At 45.3% G+C, this 16,502-nt stretch overlaps 1 protein-coding gene across 2 annotated transcripts in view; it reads right to left on the minus strand.

The window, feature by feature from the left end:
- Positions 1-16,502, minus strand: part of LOC136852019 (uncharacterized) — a 148,873-nt gene that overhangs the window by 77,836 nt on the left and 54,535 nt on the right. For both annotated transcript variants that reach the window (XM_067126487.1, XM_067126486.1), the window contains exon 6: positions 6,750-7,016. In XM_067126487.1, coding sequence (XP_066982588.1) covers positions 6,750-7,016 — 267 coding nt within the window. The remainder of the gene's footprint in view (positions 1-6,749; positions 7,017-16,502) is intronic.

Here is a 16,502-nt window from a genome sequence, read left to right on the forward strand (position 1 = left end):
GTCGGAGGCAGTAAGGAAAAGCTGAGATAGGGTTTCCTTTATTGCCAGGGTCTCCTTCCTCCCCTTGCTAGAGGAAGGAGCGGAATTGCTTCTATGATTCTGGGAGAAAAATAGAACGGGTGCTCGATGTGTAGTCTTACCGCATCAGTGCCAGGTCCAGCACACGTTGGTTCGAGTCCTATTCTCATCCTGAAGGAGGAGAAGTAGAAGGACGGGGAAGGAGGAGGAGGAAGAGAGGCCAGTCACTCTTGGTATCCCTCTCACTTCCAGAACCAACACCTGAGGCGAGATGCTACTCGTCCTCTTGAAGGAGCCGGGTAAGAAAACACGAATTGTTGAGCAGCCACCACAGGGCCAAGGAAAAAAGGTTCCAAGGGCCTGTGGGGAAGACCATATGAAGACAAGAGTGTGGTCTATGAGACCACATCTTGCTTCCAGACCAACAGAAACTTCTGGAATGCGAGGGATGGACCAAGCCATCGGCTTCGTGAGCTCTCGGGTGGAAGGTACCGGTATCGTCGTCGTCAGCTCTCGGGTGGAAGGTACCGGTATCGTCCTCCTGGCTTCGCAAAGCCAAGAAGAAGATGTGTCCTTAGACACTTCTTCCTTGGGAGAGAGAGTACTAGCGAAAATGTCGACGACATCCAGGTTAGGAGTGTCGAGCCTTTTTGGAAAGTACCACAGCTCCCTAAAGGACAAAGTAACGAATGATCTGGATCATCGATACAAAGTCCAAGGAGGAGGGGAACAAGTACGACTCGAACCTGACAATAGATGCCGAAGGATTCCGAATCCACCTACGACATTAAAGAAGGAGTCGAGGTATTGATCCCCTTCACCTGTTCTTCCATCTTCTACACCAAGGCCGGAGCAAGATGAGAGATGGTCCTAAGAGGGCACATCTCTATCCGACGACTCTCGTAAGGGCATGTGCAGCATGGGACAGGAACCCTAAATGAGAGTCACATGCCATGGAGAAGCTTCTAATCTGTAGCTAAATCTTGACTGAGGAGAAGAAGGTTACTTCAGATAGAAGACTAGGTCGCAAGGGCCTACATTCTTCACAAATGAAAGGGAAAGAAGCAACCCTCGGCAGAGAAGGTGAGGAAGTCCAGACTTGAAGAGCGACTCTGACCCGAGAAGGAGTTCCGCAACGACACCCACCAGCAAAGACGGCTCCAGTCCCTGGGAGTGTTGCAGAGAACTTCAAGAGATATCCAGCTATAGCCGCTGCCGCTCGGCAAGGAAGCTGGAAGGTTTTCCAGTCCCGAACACACCGAGATGTACTACCCGAAGAACTGCTTCTTGTGTAGCTGCTTCAGGAGGTGGGGTCAAGCAGAATTCTTCTTGATGCCTCAGCTATCAGGTCAGGCGAGAAGAGAAGTCTTCCAGTATTTGTCTGTAACTCAGGGTGAGCAATGCTTGAGAACCCCTGGCAAAACAGACAAATACAGATGGAAAAATGTAGATATCAAGTTTCCCAGAAGGACAGCATGCCTCGCCGTAGCGGCCCCTGGGTCTGGTATGGAGTGAGAAAAAAACCACCGACTTGTGCAGGGAGGCAACAGAAAGATGGTAGGGATTTCTCAGTCGAGCAATCTCTTCATGAATCTTCGAGTGAGCAGCACGTTCCGTCCCGATCACTCAAACCCGAGGCCAAGCTCACCTGCCAATACATCCCCACCAGGGATGCATCTGGCTAACTGAGATGTCGAGTGTGCTATAGAACACTCAAGTGCCTGCAAGTGTCGACAGATGAAACAGGAGGGCAAAACGATTCCCTCTTGTTTGTCGACAAATGCCACTAATGTGGTTTGTTATTCAATGAACCAGTGAATGTTGCAAAACTCATTCTGAATTCTCAGAAGGCCAGAAGGCTGCCTTGAGCCCATGGTGGTGATGAGAAGGTACTAATCATCTCGGTCCCACACCTTCAAGACAAAGTCTTACAGGTGTGCGCCTACTCCTCAATCAGTGAATCCATAAGTAGACACACGATGTGAGGGGAATATGCAAGCATATTCAAAGGTTCCTTCAATCAAGCATTAGCTTAACTCCTTTCTTACTTCGAAGAGGAAAGAAGGATGGAGGAATGGAAGCAGACTTCCATTCTCCGCCATGGGGAAGCTTCTGCAAGATGACAGGATACCGAGACAATTAGCTCTAGCTGGGCTGGCATTTCCCAAATCAGGAGCACATGAGAGGAAGCGGGATGAAATTTCTCCTGATGGAATCCATTCCCAGGTCTCAGCAATGTCACTGCCAGCTCCAGAGACTTGTTAAGTATCATTTTATCCAGGAATCTGCAGTAGGAGAACGTCTTCCCGGTCGATACTTTCTCTCTTCCCTCCTCCCTTATGGGAAAGAGGGTGGAAAGAGACACAGTTATGCGCACTTTCCTGGAAGGGTATGAGAGGCTATGTTCCGCAACCTTCTATCGAAGCTTGGGACTTCTTAGGAGTTGAGGGTGGGCTGGCTTGAACTCAAGGTCAAGTCGAGATGACTAAGACCCCAAGGTCTTGGCCATTGTCCAAAGGACAAGGCAGTGCCCTGATACGAACCTTGATTACCGAAGGTTTGTTCCTAAGGGTCGAGCCAACTCGGGACTTACAAAACCGGAGATCCGAATTGGGACAAAGTCCTTCTTCTTAGCACCAGAACTGCCCACAGAGCTGTAGTTGGCCAGACCCTCCAAGGCAAGACGAATTCGTATTCTGTCGAGGCAGGGGAGAAGCTTGGTGTCTCGACCTGAATGAACTTCTCCAAAGAAAAGAGTTCATCTGGTCACGAACACTCTTGGAAGCAAGGACTGCAGTGGCCCCCAACACTCTTGGACCCTCGGGAACTGCAAGGGTTGAGAGTGATGAAGATTATTCATTTGGGGGAGTCACAATCATGTCCCGGGGATCCTCACGCTGATGAATCGGCGCTAAGTTCTCAAAAAAAATGAGGGTGATCGCAACTTGAAGAGGAAGACCCTCACTGCTTCTGAAGTGTGAAACTCCTGTACCTCTCCCTTTGGAGGGAGCCTTGACAGATCCCATGAAACCCTCCTCAGCTACCTGGTTGTACTGCGAGACAATCAGGGGACCTACACCCAAAGCACACCAGGAAGCTGAACTCCGAAGAGCTCTCTCTGTCCGTCTCGCGCCTCTCAGAACAACTGAGAAGAAAAGAGAACAGGTGAGGAGAAAGAGTACCCCTACCTGTCCTGCCAGTAAGACCAGCAGGAGAGGTGGACCATGAGCGATAATCAACCGAAAAAGATTACCGCTACACGGGGGAAGAAGAGTGCTTGTGCCATGGCAAAGTGCTTTCCTGGGAAGAGCAAAAAGTTCACTCAGAGAGAGCCAAGAGCCCGATTCAGAAAAACCAAGTGGGGCCGAGCCGAGCCGAGCCAATCACGCAAATGCGATCCAGACTGGGAGATATGCGGTGGACTGGGAGGCAGGCAGGGCAAGCCAGTCTCGTAAGAGCGACCAGGGGCCGAGCCGCACCGAGCCAATTGCACGAACACAATCGGAACTGGACAGGAAGGAACTCGTCTGCTGTGAACTATTGCTAGTTTCCCGAACTCTAAATTCCTTCGAGGCCGAGGCCCCTCGAGAAGAAGGTTCAAAGGGGAATTCTGTGTCTGCTATCAAGACACAGTATGAAACCCAGCCGAGCAACCAAAGCAGCTGGCAGGCAGTATCAAGACACCTGGCATCTTGGCACCCAGACACCTGACCTCTTGGCTCCCAGACACCTGGGTGTCTCAGCACTTTCTCTCATTTTGTGCCTCTTGTCAGGAGAGCGCTCGTGAGTCATAGAATTCGAGCTACCCATGAGACTCCCAAAAATCAGGAGCGGCTGCTTTCAGTTTCCTAAGAGATCGAAAGAGCCAGGCACAGAACCAGTCTTAGACGCAGACTTCCAAGACTGGCAACAAGGGTGTGGCATCAAGAGGCCGCGCTCTTGCGGCCCCCAAAACGCCAGACCCCACAAGGAGAATGCAAATCAGTTCCTGCCTGAGGGCGGGAAGAGCCAACGAGAGAAACTTGTCTCCTGGAAGAGAGTCAGTCCCTTAGAAGTCCCGCAGGACTCCCGAAGGAAATCTCTTCCCTGCTTCTTCTGGTGTTCGAACCGACAGGATTGAGACACCAGGCTGGGAACCCGACCGAGCACTGGCAAGCACTTAGGGAGCGCTTGTGCTGCTGGCAGAAAGAGCTGAGACACCTGGGTGCCTCGGCTCTTTCTCTCGCACTGCTCCCGAACTGGGCTGAGGAAATACTCTCCAGACCAGATCGGGATACTCGATACTCCATAGAATCTCGAGCACTCAGAGCGGCTCGTGAACGAGCGTCCGAAGCAGGCCCCGTCTTAGAGGCGGAACTCTAGGACTGGGAACGGGATCGCAAACCAAGGCTTGCACGCCCACGGCTCCCAAAACACAAAACCCAGGGCTATGCAAATCGGTTTCCTAACCCAAAGGTCAGGAAGAGCCAACAAGAGACCCACTGCCTCCTCGGAAGGAGGCAGTCCCTAGACGTCCAAGGGAATCAAGGGGAAGAGGCAGCCTTCCTCTCCTTTGGCTGACGGAGGTCTGTCCGATTCCCTGAACCCCCTTGGACCTCGGGAGAAGAAGGGACACAAAACATGGTATCCAGGGCAGTCAGGCAGGAACACAACAGAAGCGGCACAGGACACGACCACCAGGAGAAGCAGCAGGCATGATCAGGACAGTTGATGCAGGAGCTACGGCAGCGGTTCCGAAGGCAGGAGCTACTGCAAAGGCCAGGAACGTCACTTTCCACAGGGCGACTTCCTTCACCTTCACACTGACATCTTCTACAGGATGGTGGACATCGTAACTTCCGGGGCAGCTGGCAGGAACACAGCTGAAGCGGCCCCGGGCACGAGAGCCAGGAGAAGCGGTGGGCATTATCAGGACAGCCAATGCAGGAGCTAAGGCAGCGGTTCGGAAGGCAGGAGCTACTGCAACGGCCAGGAACGTCACTTCCACAAGGCGACTTTCTTCACTTTCACGCCAACATCTCCTACAGGATGGCAAGGGCACGACCACCAGGAGAAGCAGCAGGCACGATCAGGACAGCCGATGCAGGAGCTACGGAAGTGGTTCAGAAGGCAGGAGCTACTGCAACAGCCATGAACATCTCCAAATGAAAATCACCAGCAGCAGGAGCCAGATGCAGGGACTACGGAAGTGGTTCAGAGGCACTGGATGAACGCAAATGAAAATCACCAGCAGCGGATCAGGATGGGAGACCAGGAAGAGCCGCCCAGAGACTGTCATCGAGTTAACAGGAGTGTAACACAGGGAACAGCAGGAGCAGATGGACAACAGATATGCCAGAGGCATTGTCACAGCACACATGAAGGCCAGCAATGATAGCGATCGATGATTAGAGAGGGAAACTCCTCTTGCTACAAGGGGAGCTGCCCTACGCAGCGAGAGGAGGTACTCGAGAAGAGGTCGCCCGACCGCCAGCCTGCATTCCTCGCGGTCTTTGCCCAACGAGCGAGTGAAGAGGGAGAAGGAGAGAGATCTCTACCGAGGGCGAGATAAGGAAGAACCTATGGGGAGAGAAAAGGACAGAGGGGAGGCCACGAAGGGCACTGTGGAAGCGTAACTTACAGTAGATGCCCACAACCTCCCACCCGCCCCGTAACTCTCTTAGCACAAAGTGGCGAAAACAACACTCAGCACAAGTAGGAAGAAGTAGTCATGCCCTTGTACACGGAGGGTGGGAGCCCAAGAAGGGAAGCGAACTCTTACGTCCCAATTAATGTAGGGGAGAGAAGATATTACATCCCAATCTAGTGTCTCCGAACATACAGCGGAACGCCTTCAGTATCTAAATACAGTAAAGGGCTACTGGAAGAGAAGCATTACCACTCGGTTACGCTCCTTTAAATACGCCCTTGGTCGTCCAACCCAGCACACAGCGCAAGGGAGCGACAGCTATGCAAGGTTATCACAAATCGTGGGTTTGTACTAATAAATATCAAACACACGTAATATACACAGAAAAATACATTAGAGCCCACCGGGATAATAAGAGCTTAACGACAGTCAGGCAGAGAGATCCGAAACCACGTCTGCAACGCATGACGGCTGAAAGCAAACTGGAATGTTTACATCCGGGCAGGCGGGTATTACCTGGCAGTAGTTACTGCCTAACCATCTTGCTCAAGAGTTAAACGGCCGTTTTCAGCCTACGCTGAAAGTAATTCCTAATTCCTAATGTAAAGGACCGACGGTTTGTATATCGTGTCGGAACAACTTAGCTTTAAGGTATAGTGCAGCTAAACAGCCAAGATAGTGAATTACATGCATATAAAAACATAATACATATTTTCTGAATACAGTATAAGCTTAGAGTAAAATATATTCACCTTTATTTACAACTAAATATAAGATGCAATGGGGTCTGTTGCTCTGATTTAAAATTTTGCATGGTAATATATCATCAGTTCTAAAACAATACATATTCATAATGACAGCAAAGGTGCTTGATACAATAGGGAAGCACAAATTATTCAAGTGACTGACATAGACATTCTCAAAAGAAATTGTCAAAATAGTTTTTAATATAATAATTATTATCATGAAGTACTTCTATAAGAACTCTTATGTTAAAATACTTATCTCTTATAAAGCTAGCTCTTTATACAAATAAAGGCACATTTTCACCTCTATCTCTAAAGCCTCCCACTTCATCCACTCCTAAAATACATGTACTTACCATTCCTGAGACAAGTAATGAGCTGTTTGTGAGAGCCCCCATAAAACGGTTCAATAATAAGTAGCTTAGCACCAGGCGGAAAAGTGTCCTCTACGCCAGCTCCACCCCAAGATTCGCTTCCATCCTCAGTATCCATAACCTGATCTTCTATGGATCCTTCTGTTTCTGCATCGCTGTCTACAGCAGGTATAACCGTCGCAGCAGGGGCGGGCAACGGAGCCGCCGGCACTATAGCTGGTGCTCCAGAAGGTCGATTGCTAGCTGCGCCTACAAAGGATTGCTTTGCATTACATACCTATCAAAGTAAAGCTTAAAACAGTTGAACTACAGACAAAATATACAGATAAAATACTGATATATTCAATAACACTCACAGAATGAGACCTTCGTACATAACTTTAAAATTAAATCACAGTTTACTATTTTCATATCATTGAAGAATTTACCCAAGACTAAGATAAAAAAAATCTTAATATCCACTGGACTGGCCCAAAGGGCTGATTCTTATCTAATCATGCACACACACACACAAACTCTTGCCTTCTTTTCTGTAATTTTTTATTTCCATATCCTTTTATATATAAAATGTCAAAAAATTATATACAAGATATAAATCACAAGAGAAATTCACAAACTCCCCAGCTGAATCTACAGACACAAACTTGTATTAGGCGTTTTATGAGAATATGATCTTGTTAAACTATAGAATTTTAAAAAAAATGTCATTTTATCCCCCTCACAGGAACAGAATTTTTTCAAAGTCCCTATCCTATCATGGGGGGATGAGTACCGCAACCCCCTGCGAATAGCTAAAATCCGCGAATACTTAAAACCCCTCTAAAAACACTCAGAACTGCCTATTTTGATAGTTTAAACACAAAAAAACTCTAAAAATGCTTATACTTGAGTATTTTAATAGTTTAATCACAAAAAGTGCATTTAGTCATTAAGAGATATGAAAATACAGTAATTAGTGAATATTTCTCAGTGAAAAACACTGCGAATGGGTGTATTTTCTTCGAGTAATGTGTAGATACGTTCCACAGAGAAATCCGCCAATAGGTGAGTCCGCGAATAGTGAGACCGCGAATACAGGGGGTTTACTGTAGTGAAGAATAAATGAGTGTTTTCGGTTGTTGGAAGAGGGATGAGGGTCGTTAGTTGGAGTTTGTTTACGGCGCTGTCTGTCTGTGAAATGTGAAGATTTTTCGGTTTTGGGGGAGTCTTTAGTCAGAGCTAGTGCCGGTCAGTGGTTTTGTGTTGGACAGTTTTTTTGTATGTTTTTCTGAGAGTTGTTAGTTTTTCTTGTTGGTGTGCTGTTATTTTGTGTGTGTATGGTTCTGTTTCTTTTTTTTTATATTTCCTTTTTGTTAGAGTCTGTTTTGTTTTGTTTGTGTTTGTGTGCTGTGTTGGCGACCGTGGACACCTTATCCATCTCCAGCAACCGAGGATCAGGGTGAGTGTTGTTGTTATATGTTCTATGTATCTGTGTTTGTTTGTTTTTTGTGTTTTTGAATTCCGCCACATTAATATTGGTGCCCAACGTGGGGCTGTTGTTGCAATTGCAATTAAGATTGTGGTGGTGGGTAGTGTGACTAAGAGGTCAGGAGGATGGAAGAGGAACTGGTGAGGTTGAGAGAGGAACTCCAGGCTGGCAGGCTGGAGGAGAATGGGAGGTTGAGGGGTGAGAATGAGAGATTGAGGAGTCAGTTGGAAGAGATGGGGAATGCTAAGAAGTGCAAAAGAAGAAATGAAAGGGGAGATGAAAGAGTCAGAAGAGAGAATGGAAGAGAGAAGATGGATAAAAAGTTGGAGGGAATGATGAAAGGTGTGGAAGAAATGGTGAAAGGTATGTTCAAGGGTGTTTTTGGAGAAGGGGCTGTTGGAGGCAGGTTCTCTGGAACGTGTGAAGGGGCAAGAGAGAAAGAAAAGGAGGAAGAAGTGAATGGAAGCGTGAGTGATGAAAGTGATATGGGAATAGGAAGTAAGAAACGAGGAATGAGAGGCAGGGTAAGGAAAAGGGGAATGAAAAGCAAGGGAAGGAACAGAGGGAAGTAAGGATAAGTCAGGGGAAGAAAAAGGAAGAAGGGAAAGGAAAGGAAACTGGTAAGAAGGGGTAAGGAAGTGGAAAGGCAGGAAAGAAGGGAGAGGGTGAAGGCAGTAGTGATAGTGAGGTGGATGGAGGAGTGGATAAAAGTGGATAAAAAGAGGGGAAGAAGAGTGTAATGAGTAAGATGAATGTAAGTGCAGAAGTGGACTCTTTGTATTCGGAAGAGGGTATGAAAGGACAGAGTGAAAGTAGCGAAAGTGAGAGTGAAAGTGAGAAAGAAGTGAGAAAGGCTATGTATGTGAGGGAGGTACCCCGGTGTGAAAAGTATAATGAGTATGGAAGTAGGGATGTGCATGATTTCTTTAGGGAGTATGAAAGGTTTTGTCAGGATAAGTATGGGGAAAGTAAGAGAGTGTGGGCACGAGAATTAGGAGAATATTTGACTGGGTTTTTGCTTGATATGTATAGGGTTATTATGAGTGTGGGGGATGTTGAGTATGACAAGGTGAAAGCTAGACTAGTTGAGCAAGCGAGGCGTATGAAAGCGAGTGTTAAGTATAAGAGGAAGAATGAATTTGATGAGGCAAGAATGAAAGCTGGGGAAACCTTGTCACTGTATGCTTGTAGGCTGGAGACGTTGGCAAGGAAGAAGTTTGGGGATGATGGGATAGATGAATGTAAGGAGTTAGTACGGAAGTTGTTAGGGACAGTGCCAGATGGAGTTAGAGAATTTGTGAACTTGAAGCGGAAGGAGAAGAAAAGATGGACGAATGAAAGGTTGACTTGGGGAGAAATTTTGGAAATTGTAGAAGATTATGAGCTTGACAGGGTTATAAAAGAGAGCAGAAGTGTAAGTGTAAGGGCTGGGGTAGATGAGAGAGTACCAGAGTTTGGAAGCTTTAGGGATGCAGTGTTGAGGGGCCCAATGAGAATGGCCGATAGTGTAATAGATAGGAGTGTAAGAGCAAGTAATGTGGAGGTGCCAGTGAGGATGAATGGTGGGTTTGTAAGGGAACAACGGGTTGGACGGGTTAGGGATAGTAGTGTACAAAGGGGAAGGTCGGTGAGTGGAAGTCGAGCGAAGTGTTTTAGATGTGGAAAGGAAGGACATACAAAGAATGAGTGTAGGTGGGCTTTAGGAGCGTGTTTGGTGTGGGCAATCGGGACATTTGGTAAGGAGTGTACGAAAGATAGGGGTTAAATGCTACAGGTGCGGACAGGTGGGTCATATTGCTAATGGTTGTAGGGGTACCCGAGTGAATGTAATATGTGGCAACTGTGGTAAGAATGGGCATTATGCGAGAATGTGTTCAGAACCGAGAGCGAAGTGTGACGAATGTGGAATGGAAGGGCATGTATCAAGTGTATGTAGACGAAAGAGGGTGACTGTGACAGCGAATTCGGGAAACTGAGTGTGAAGGGGTTCAAATGGGTGGATCCTCCAGGATGCAAGCGGTGCGTGTGATGCATGTACGTGAGTATGGGTTGTTGCATGAGGGAGGTTTTGCTGGAAAGACTGACGAGTGCATGAGTGTGCAAGTGTGTTGTATTTTTGTGTGAGGAGTAAGATTGATTGCCTTAGTAGATACCGGGTGTAGTATGAATGTCATTATTTATGAATGGATGTAGTTTGAATTTAAGAATGGATGTGAGAAATTGAGGAATACGTGTGAGATTAGGAACTGGGGAAGTAAGAGAGGATTGAAATTTAGGGGTAGCAGTGGTTGGAAGAGTGTGTGTGAACGGTTAGAAATTGGGGGGGTGTAGTGATGGATGAAAGTGATTTTTGTGTGATTGAGAGTACGAATGATAAATATGATATTTTATTGGGATGTGAGTTTTGAAAAATGAGTTTTTAATAGCGCATTTAAATATTTTATTGGGATGGTGGTAAAAATGTCCTAGTATGAATGTAATTGAATTATGTATGAAAGGGGATGTGTTTGGGGATTTGTATTTGGGGGAGGATGGTAGCCTGGTTGAGCGTATTTATGCGCAAATATATAAATACAAATTTTCCATTCTGATTTTACACCTAAAAAAAAATTGGGATCTTTGAAGAGAGTAACTAAGGGTAGATAATTGTACACCCACTGAAGAGCCTGTAAAGTGCCACATGAGATTGGAGAAGTTGTGAGTGAAAGTGGCATGGCCGGATAGCCTCATAATATCTGGATAGCCAACAATGATAGGTGTGATGTATATGTGGTTGAGGAATAGACATGCAAAATAAATTAGTCAGGAGTGGCTGAAAACCTTTGGCATGCATGTGTGATTTTACATGAAAGCATGGTTTCATGAACCATGGCATGAAATGCATTTTCATAGAGTTTTGCTCATTAAAAGGAAATGCATTTTTCATACATAAATAAATTAGTCATGGGCAAATGTGTGTGTATATGATGGGGTTTTGAACATGGAGATCCGAGGGTATATATAACGTCATTGCCGAGTGTCAGGAAGAAGCGAGTCCGAGGAATATGTGAGGGAGATTGCGTGGGAATATTACGTACGTTGGTGAATGTGGATGATGAGAGGTACGTGAAGGTACGGCAGGTGATGACAGGTGATTTGAAAGGAGCTAATGATTGGACGTATGAGGAGTTGAAAGAAAGAGTAAAGGTAGATGAAAATGTAAGTGATAACGTAAGAGAACGATTGAGGAGAATGTTGTGGGATAGGCAGGGGGCGTTGAGTCGTGGAGACGAGGATTTTGGGGATCAAGCTTCCGAATTTAAAATAGTTCTGGAAGACGACACCCCCATATATCAGCGTCCCCGACATTTTTCTCCGTCTATCAATCGTGAGATAGAGGAGCAGTGTGAGGAGCTTGAGAGGGTGGGAGTGATTGAAAGGAGTACGAGCGCCTGGAATAGCCCCATTGTACCGGTACGTAAGCCAGATGGAAGTTTGCGAATGTGTGTGGATTATCGGAAGGTGAATGAAGTAACTGTGAAAGAGCGATTCCCGATGAATGTGGTGTCTGATTGTGTGTACAAGATGAATGGAATGAAAGTGTTTACAAAATTAGATCTGGTAAGGGGCTATTACCAGATGCCTCTGGAGGAGGGGAGCAGGCATATTACGGCCTTTTCTAGTGGTTCCTGCCACTACCAGTTCCGAAGATTAAGTTTCGGACTGGCTAATGCGCCTGCTGCCTTCCAAAGGGCAATGAATGTGGTTCTGGCTGGGTTTGATCGCAAGAAGGTAACTGTTTTTATAGATGACATTTTGATTGCGAGTGAGACTGTAGAAGAGAATATGGAACTGCTTGAACGAGTGTTAGAAAGGTTGGAAGAAGTAGGAATAAAAGTAAAACTTGAAAAGTGTGCTTGGTTGGCTGGGGAGGTGGAATTCCTAGGGCATATGGTGAGTGGAAGAGGTGTAAGGAAGAGTGATAAGTTCGTGAATAAGGTAAGGGAATTTCCACGTCCCCGGACCGTGCGTGAGTTGAAAGGATTTTTAGGTTTAATTGAGTTTGGAAGGAAGTTTATAAAAGATTGTTCAGGGATCGGGAAACCACTTACTGAATGGACGGGAAGAGAAATCGTGTAAGATTGAAATGGGATGAGCGAATGATCGAAGCGTTCGAGAGATTGAAAGAGGAGGCTGCAAGAGACGTGACGTTGGCTTTCCCGGACTATAGTGAGAATGCGAATAAACTAGAACTGTATACGGATGCAAGTAAATATAGTATGGGAGGATGCTTGGTACAAATGCAGAAGGCGAATGGGGAGAACAATTGAGAGTAATTGCGTATGTGAGCAAGGCGTTTGGAAAGGCAGAGTTGAAATATTCGGTGATTGAAAAGGAATTGGCTGCAATAAGGTTTTGTGTGAAAGCGTTGAAAGTATTTTTGTATGGGGTAGATTTTGTGATACGGACGGACCATTGACGCTAGTATATATGGTTAAAAAGGAGAGTGTGAATGCTAGAATTGCGAGAACGATAGAGGATTTGAATGAGTTTAGTTTTAAGGTAGAGTATGTACAAGGTAGACAGAATATTGTTGCAGATGCTATGTCGCGTATGTGGACTGAACGAGATGATAGGGTTAGGAGCGACTGGGACCCGGACCAAGTACCTGTAGGATTTGTGGTAAAGCAACAGTATGTAGGGGAGGAATCGAGTGTGGGAATGTCTGTTTGGGGGGTTGAGTAATTTGGAAACAAATGGGTTGATTGACGGAGTACCTGCAAGCATGAACGAGTTACGTGAAAAGGTGATGAATGAGATGCCGGAAGGAGGAGTGCGCGAGGAAGGAAGGGAATTAGATGAGGAGGAAAAGTTAGTGAAAGTGTTGTTGGTAGTGGCTGAAATGTTTAAAATTACAGTACGATTGTTCTTTGGATGGAATAGGCCGGTGGAGTATAAAGGAAGGGTGAATGAAAATGGTACGAATGTGATTTTAAATGTTCACTGTGGAAAGGATACTTGTAGCTGGCTGGTTAAGAAAGGTGATTGTGGGGAAAATGAGGGAATAAGGGGTAGGGTTGAGGATATCGTTGAAGATGAATGCGATGAGGATGGTTGTGAGGAAGCTAAGCAGGTGAATGTAGCCGTGAGAGCGTGTATGCATGAAGCGAAAGGTAAATTAGTAACGAATGTAGTGGTGGATCAGAATAAATATTGTAGTTTGGTAGACACGGGAGCACAAGTGTCGTTAGTGAGTAGTACAGTAGTTAGTGAATTGGAAAGGTGCGATTGGGATATAAAAAGAAAATCAACGAGTGTAAGGATACATGGTTTGGGACAAGGGAGTGTGTTAGTATGGGAGGAGGTACAATTAAAAATTCAGTTAGGGGGATTTGAAATAATACATAATTTTGTAGTCATGGATGAGAATGATATGCCAACATGTTTTTTATTAGGAATTGATTTTATGAGAATGCATGATATAAGTGTGGATGTCGGGAGGGAATTTTAGGAAAGGGCGGCAGGGAAATAACGAAGGTTAAAGGAGGGGATGTGTCTAAAACTAGTTTTGTAGGTATGGTAGATATTGCAAGGAGTGAAAATGATTTGTTGAGTGAAGAGGAAATTAAGCAGATGCAAAATCAGTGCATGAAAATAAATATGTTAAGAGAGTGTGTGTTAGGGGGTGTAAGAGTAGGAAGTTGGCCGTCTGAGTTAGAAGTGTATAAGCGAAGTGCTAAGAGATTTGTTGTATGTAAAGGTATAGTTTATTTTTTGCATCAGGAAGGAATATGGGATGGGGAAGTGTATGTGCCAGTATTTTTCGGAAGACGCAGCCGTGGGTATGTGTTTATTGGTGCATAATAGGTTTGGGCATCTGGGGAAAAATAAATTATGGGAATGTATGAGAGAGAGATTGTATGTGCCTGGATTGAGTAAAATTTGTGCGGATGTAGCGATTACGTGTGCGGACTGTCAGAAGGGTAAGTATCAAAGTGTGCATGCGAATCCACCTGTGTTGCGATTGCAGATGAAAGAGTTATTTGAGATGGTTGTGATTGATTGTGTGTCGTTGCCTGTGACTGCTAGAGGACATGTGGGAATGGTTGTAATGGTAGATCATTTGAGTAAGTTTGCATATGCGGTAGCGATTCGGAACAAAAAAGAGTGAGACTGTAGCGAGAATGGTGGGTCAAGTGATGTTGCCAATGTGTGTGTGCAAGCCGACGCGAATGTTGAGTGACAATGGGCCTGAATTTGTTGGATGGGAGTTTGAGCAAATGTTGCGTGATTGGGGCATAGAACATGTGTACTCTACGCCGTATATGCCCAGTGCGAATGGATTGGCGGAACGAACGGTGAAACGTTGACAGAGATATTACGTATGATGAGTGAATGTGATAATGATTGGGATGTAAACGTTGGGGCGAGCGTTGTGGGTATACAACGCCACCGTGCATAAGGGTATTGGTATGTCTCCGTGTAAATATGTGTTAAATTTTGAAAAGATAGTGAGACCGAGATTGGGTCTATCTGAGAATGATAGGGAGGTATGGAAGAAGGCGCATGAAAGGTTTGAAAGTTACAAGGTGGGCGAGAAAGTGTTGAAAGAAGTAATCGAGAAAGGGCGGTTGAATGTAAATAAAGTGCGTGAAAAATTTGAGGGTCCGTATGAAGTGTTGGAAGTTGGTCCCAGTGGGCTTAGTTATGTTGTAGGGGAAGTATGTGTAGATGGTAGTGTGAGAGAAATGCGAGCGCATCACAACCAATTGCGTAGATGGAAGGATGTACCGGAATATGTGAGAGAGAATGGGGTGTATAAATGGTTGAAATCGAATGTGGGTGAACCAAGTATGCATGAGAGCTTGTGTATGGAGGATCAGCAATTTGTTTTGATAGAGTATGGTAAAACGTAAGAAAGGGAAGAACGTAAGTAAACTGAATGGTCGTAAGTTGTGTGATAGGGGTGTGAGTGCCAAAGTGGAAATGAGTGATAAAGCGTGTAATACGGATGAATGGGATGGTATGGATAGAACGTATAGCATATGCGGGTTTGATATAACTGAGTTGACTGAACGTGTAGGGGTTAGTGAACGGTTGGAGGTGAGCGAAAGTGTAAGAGTAAGAGAGCGTAGCAGTGATAGACGAGTGATTGAAAGCATGAATGAATCGTTGCAAGAATTGGAAAGGTCAATGAGCGAATGGTGGGTTAGTTGAAGAATTGGGGAGGTATTTGGGAACGAGTTAGAGGGTATAGATGAGATTGTGGATGAAATTGAGAGTGGTAATAGTGAAGAAGATAGCGTGAATCTGAGAGAGAATGGAGGAGAAAATGTAAATCTGAATGTTGCTGGAAGAGAGAATGAGTCTGAGAGAATGATTGCGTGCCCATGAACGCGATCTAGAGGACCTGCTAGTGAGCATCCGTGGGTGTTGCGTAAGGCAATTTGAATGAGTGTGAAAGGTGTTGGTTGGGAAATGCTAAAAGGGGGAGAAATATAGAGGGATGAATAAATTTGTTTTTATTTAGCATTTCCCAACGTTTTTGAGAGAGAGAGAGAGAGAGAGAGAGAGAGAGAGAGAGAGAGAGAGAGAGAGAGAGAGAGAGAGAGAGAGAGAGAGTGTAATTGTCGTTAGTGAGTGCTTCGGTTGTTGGAAGAGGGATGAGGTCGTTAGTTGGAGTTTGTTTACGGCGCTGAGAATGTGAAGGATTTTCAGTTTTTGTTGAGAGTCTTTAGTCAGAGCTAGTGCCGGTCAGTGGTTTTGTGTTGGACAGTTTTTTTGTATGCTTTTCTGGGAGTTGTTGGTTTTTCTTGTTGGTGTGCTGTTTTTTTGTGTGTCTGTTCCTTTTTTTTTTTTTTTCTTGTTTTAAGTTTTTGTATTTCCTTGTTGTGTTTGTGGTTGTGTTTGACCGTGGACCTTAATCCATCTCCCAGCAACCGAGGATCAGGGTGAGTGTTGTGTGTTCACGGGGGTTGCAAGAACCTGTCAGTTAACTTGACATATTGACATAGACCACAAAGGGGAGGTTATGTTGCCTAGAGATGGTCAAGGATACTGAAAAATCTCTCTCTCTCTCTCTCTCTCTCTCTCTCTCGCTCTTTCTTTTTCCTTCATAAAGCATTAATTTCCATCTTTTGATATCTAACATAAGAATAGCTTCTCTCTCTCTCCTTCCTAAGTTATTCTCTCTTTCTTTATCATAATATATATAAGAACAAACACCCTTCCTCTCTCTCTCACGCCAAAGGATACTCAGAATGTGAGATATAGATAGACAGATAGAT

Source organism: Macrobrachium rosenbergii, chromosome 24 (assembly GCF_040412425.1).
Source record: "Macrobrachium rosenbergii isolate ZJJX-2024 chromosome 24, ASM4041242v1, whole genome shotgun sequence".
Classification (NCBI taxonomy): domain Eukaryota; kingdom Metazoa; phylum Arthropoda; class Malacostraca; order Decapoda; family Palaemonidae; genus Macrobrachium; species Macrobrachium rosenbergii.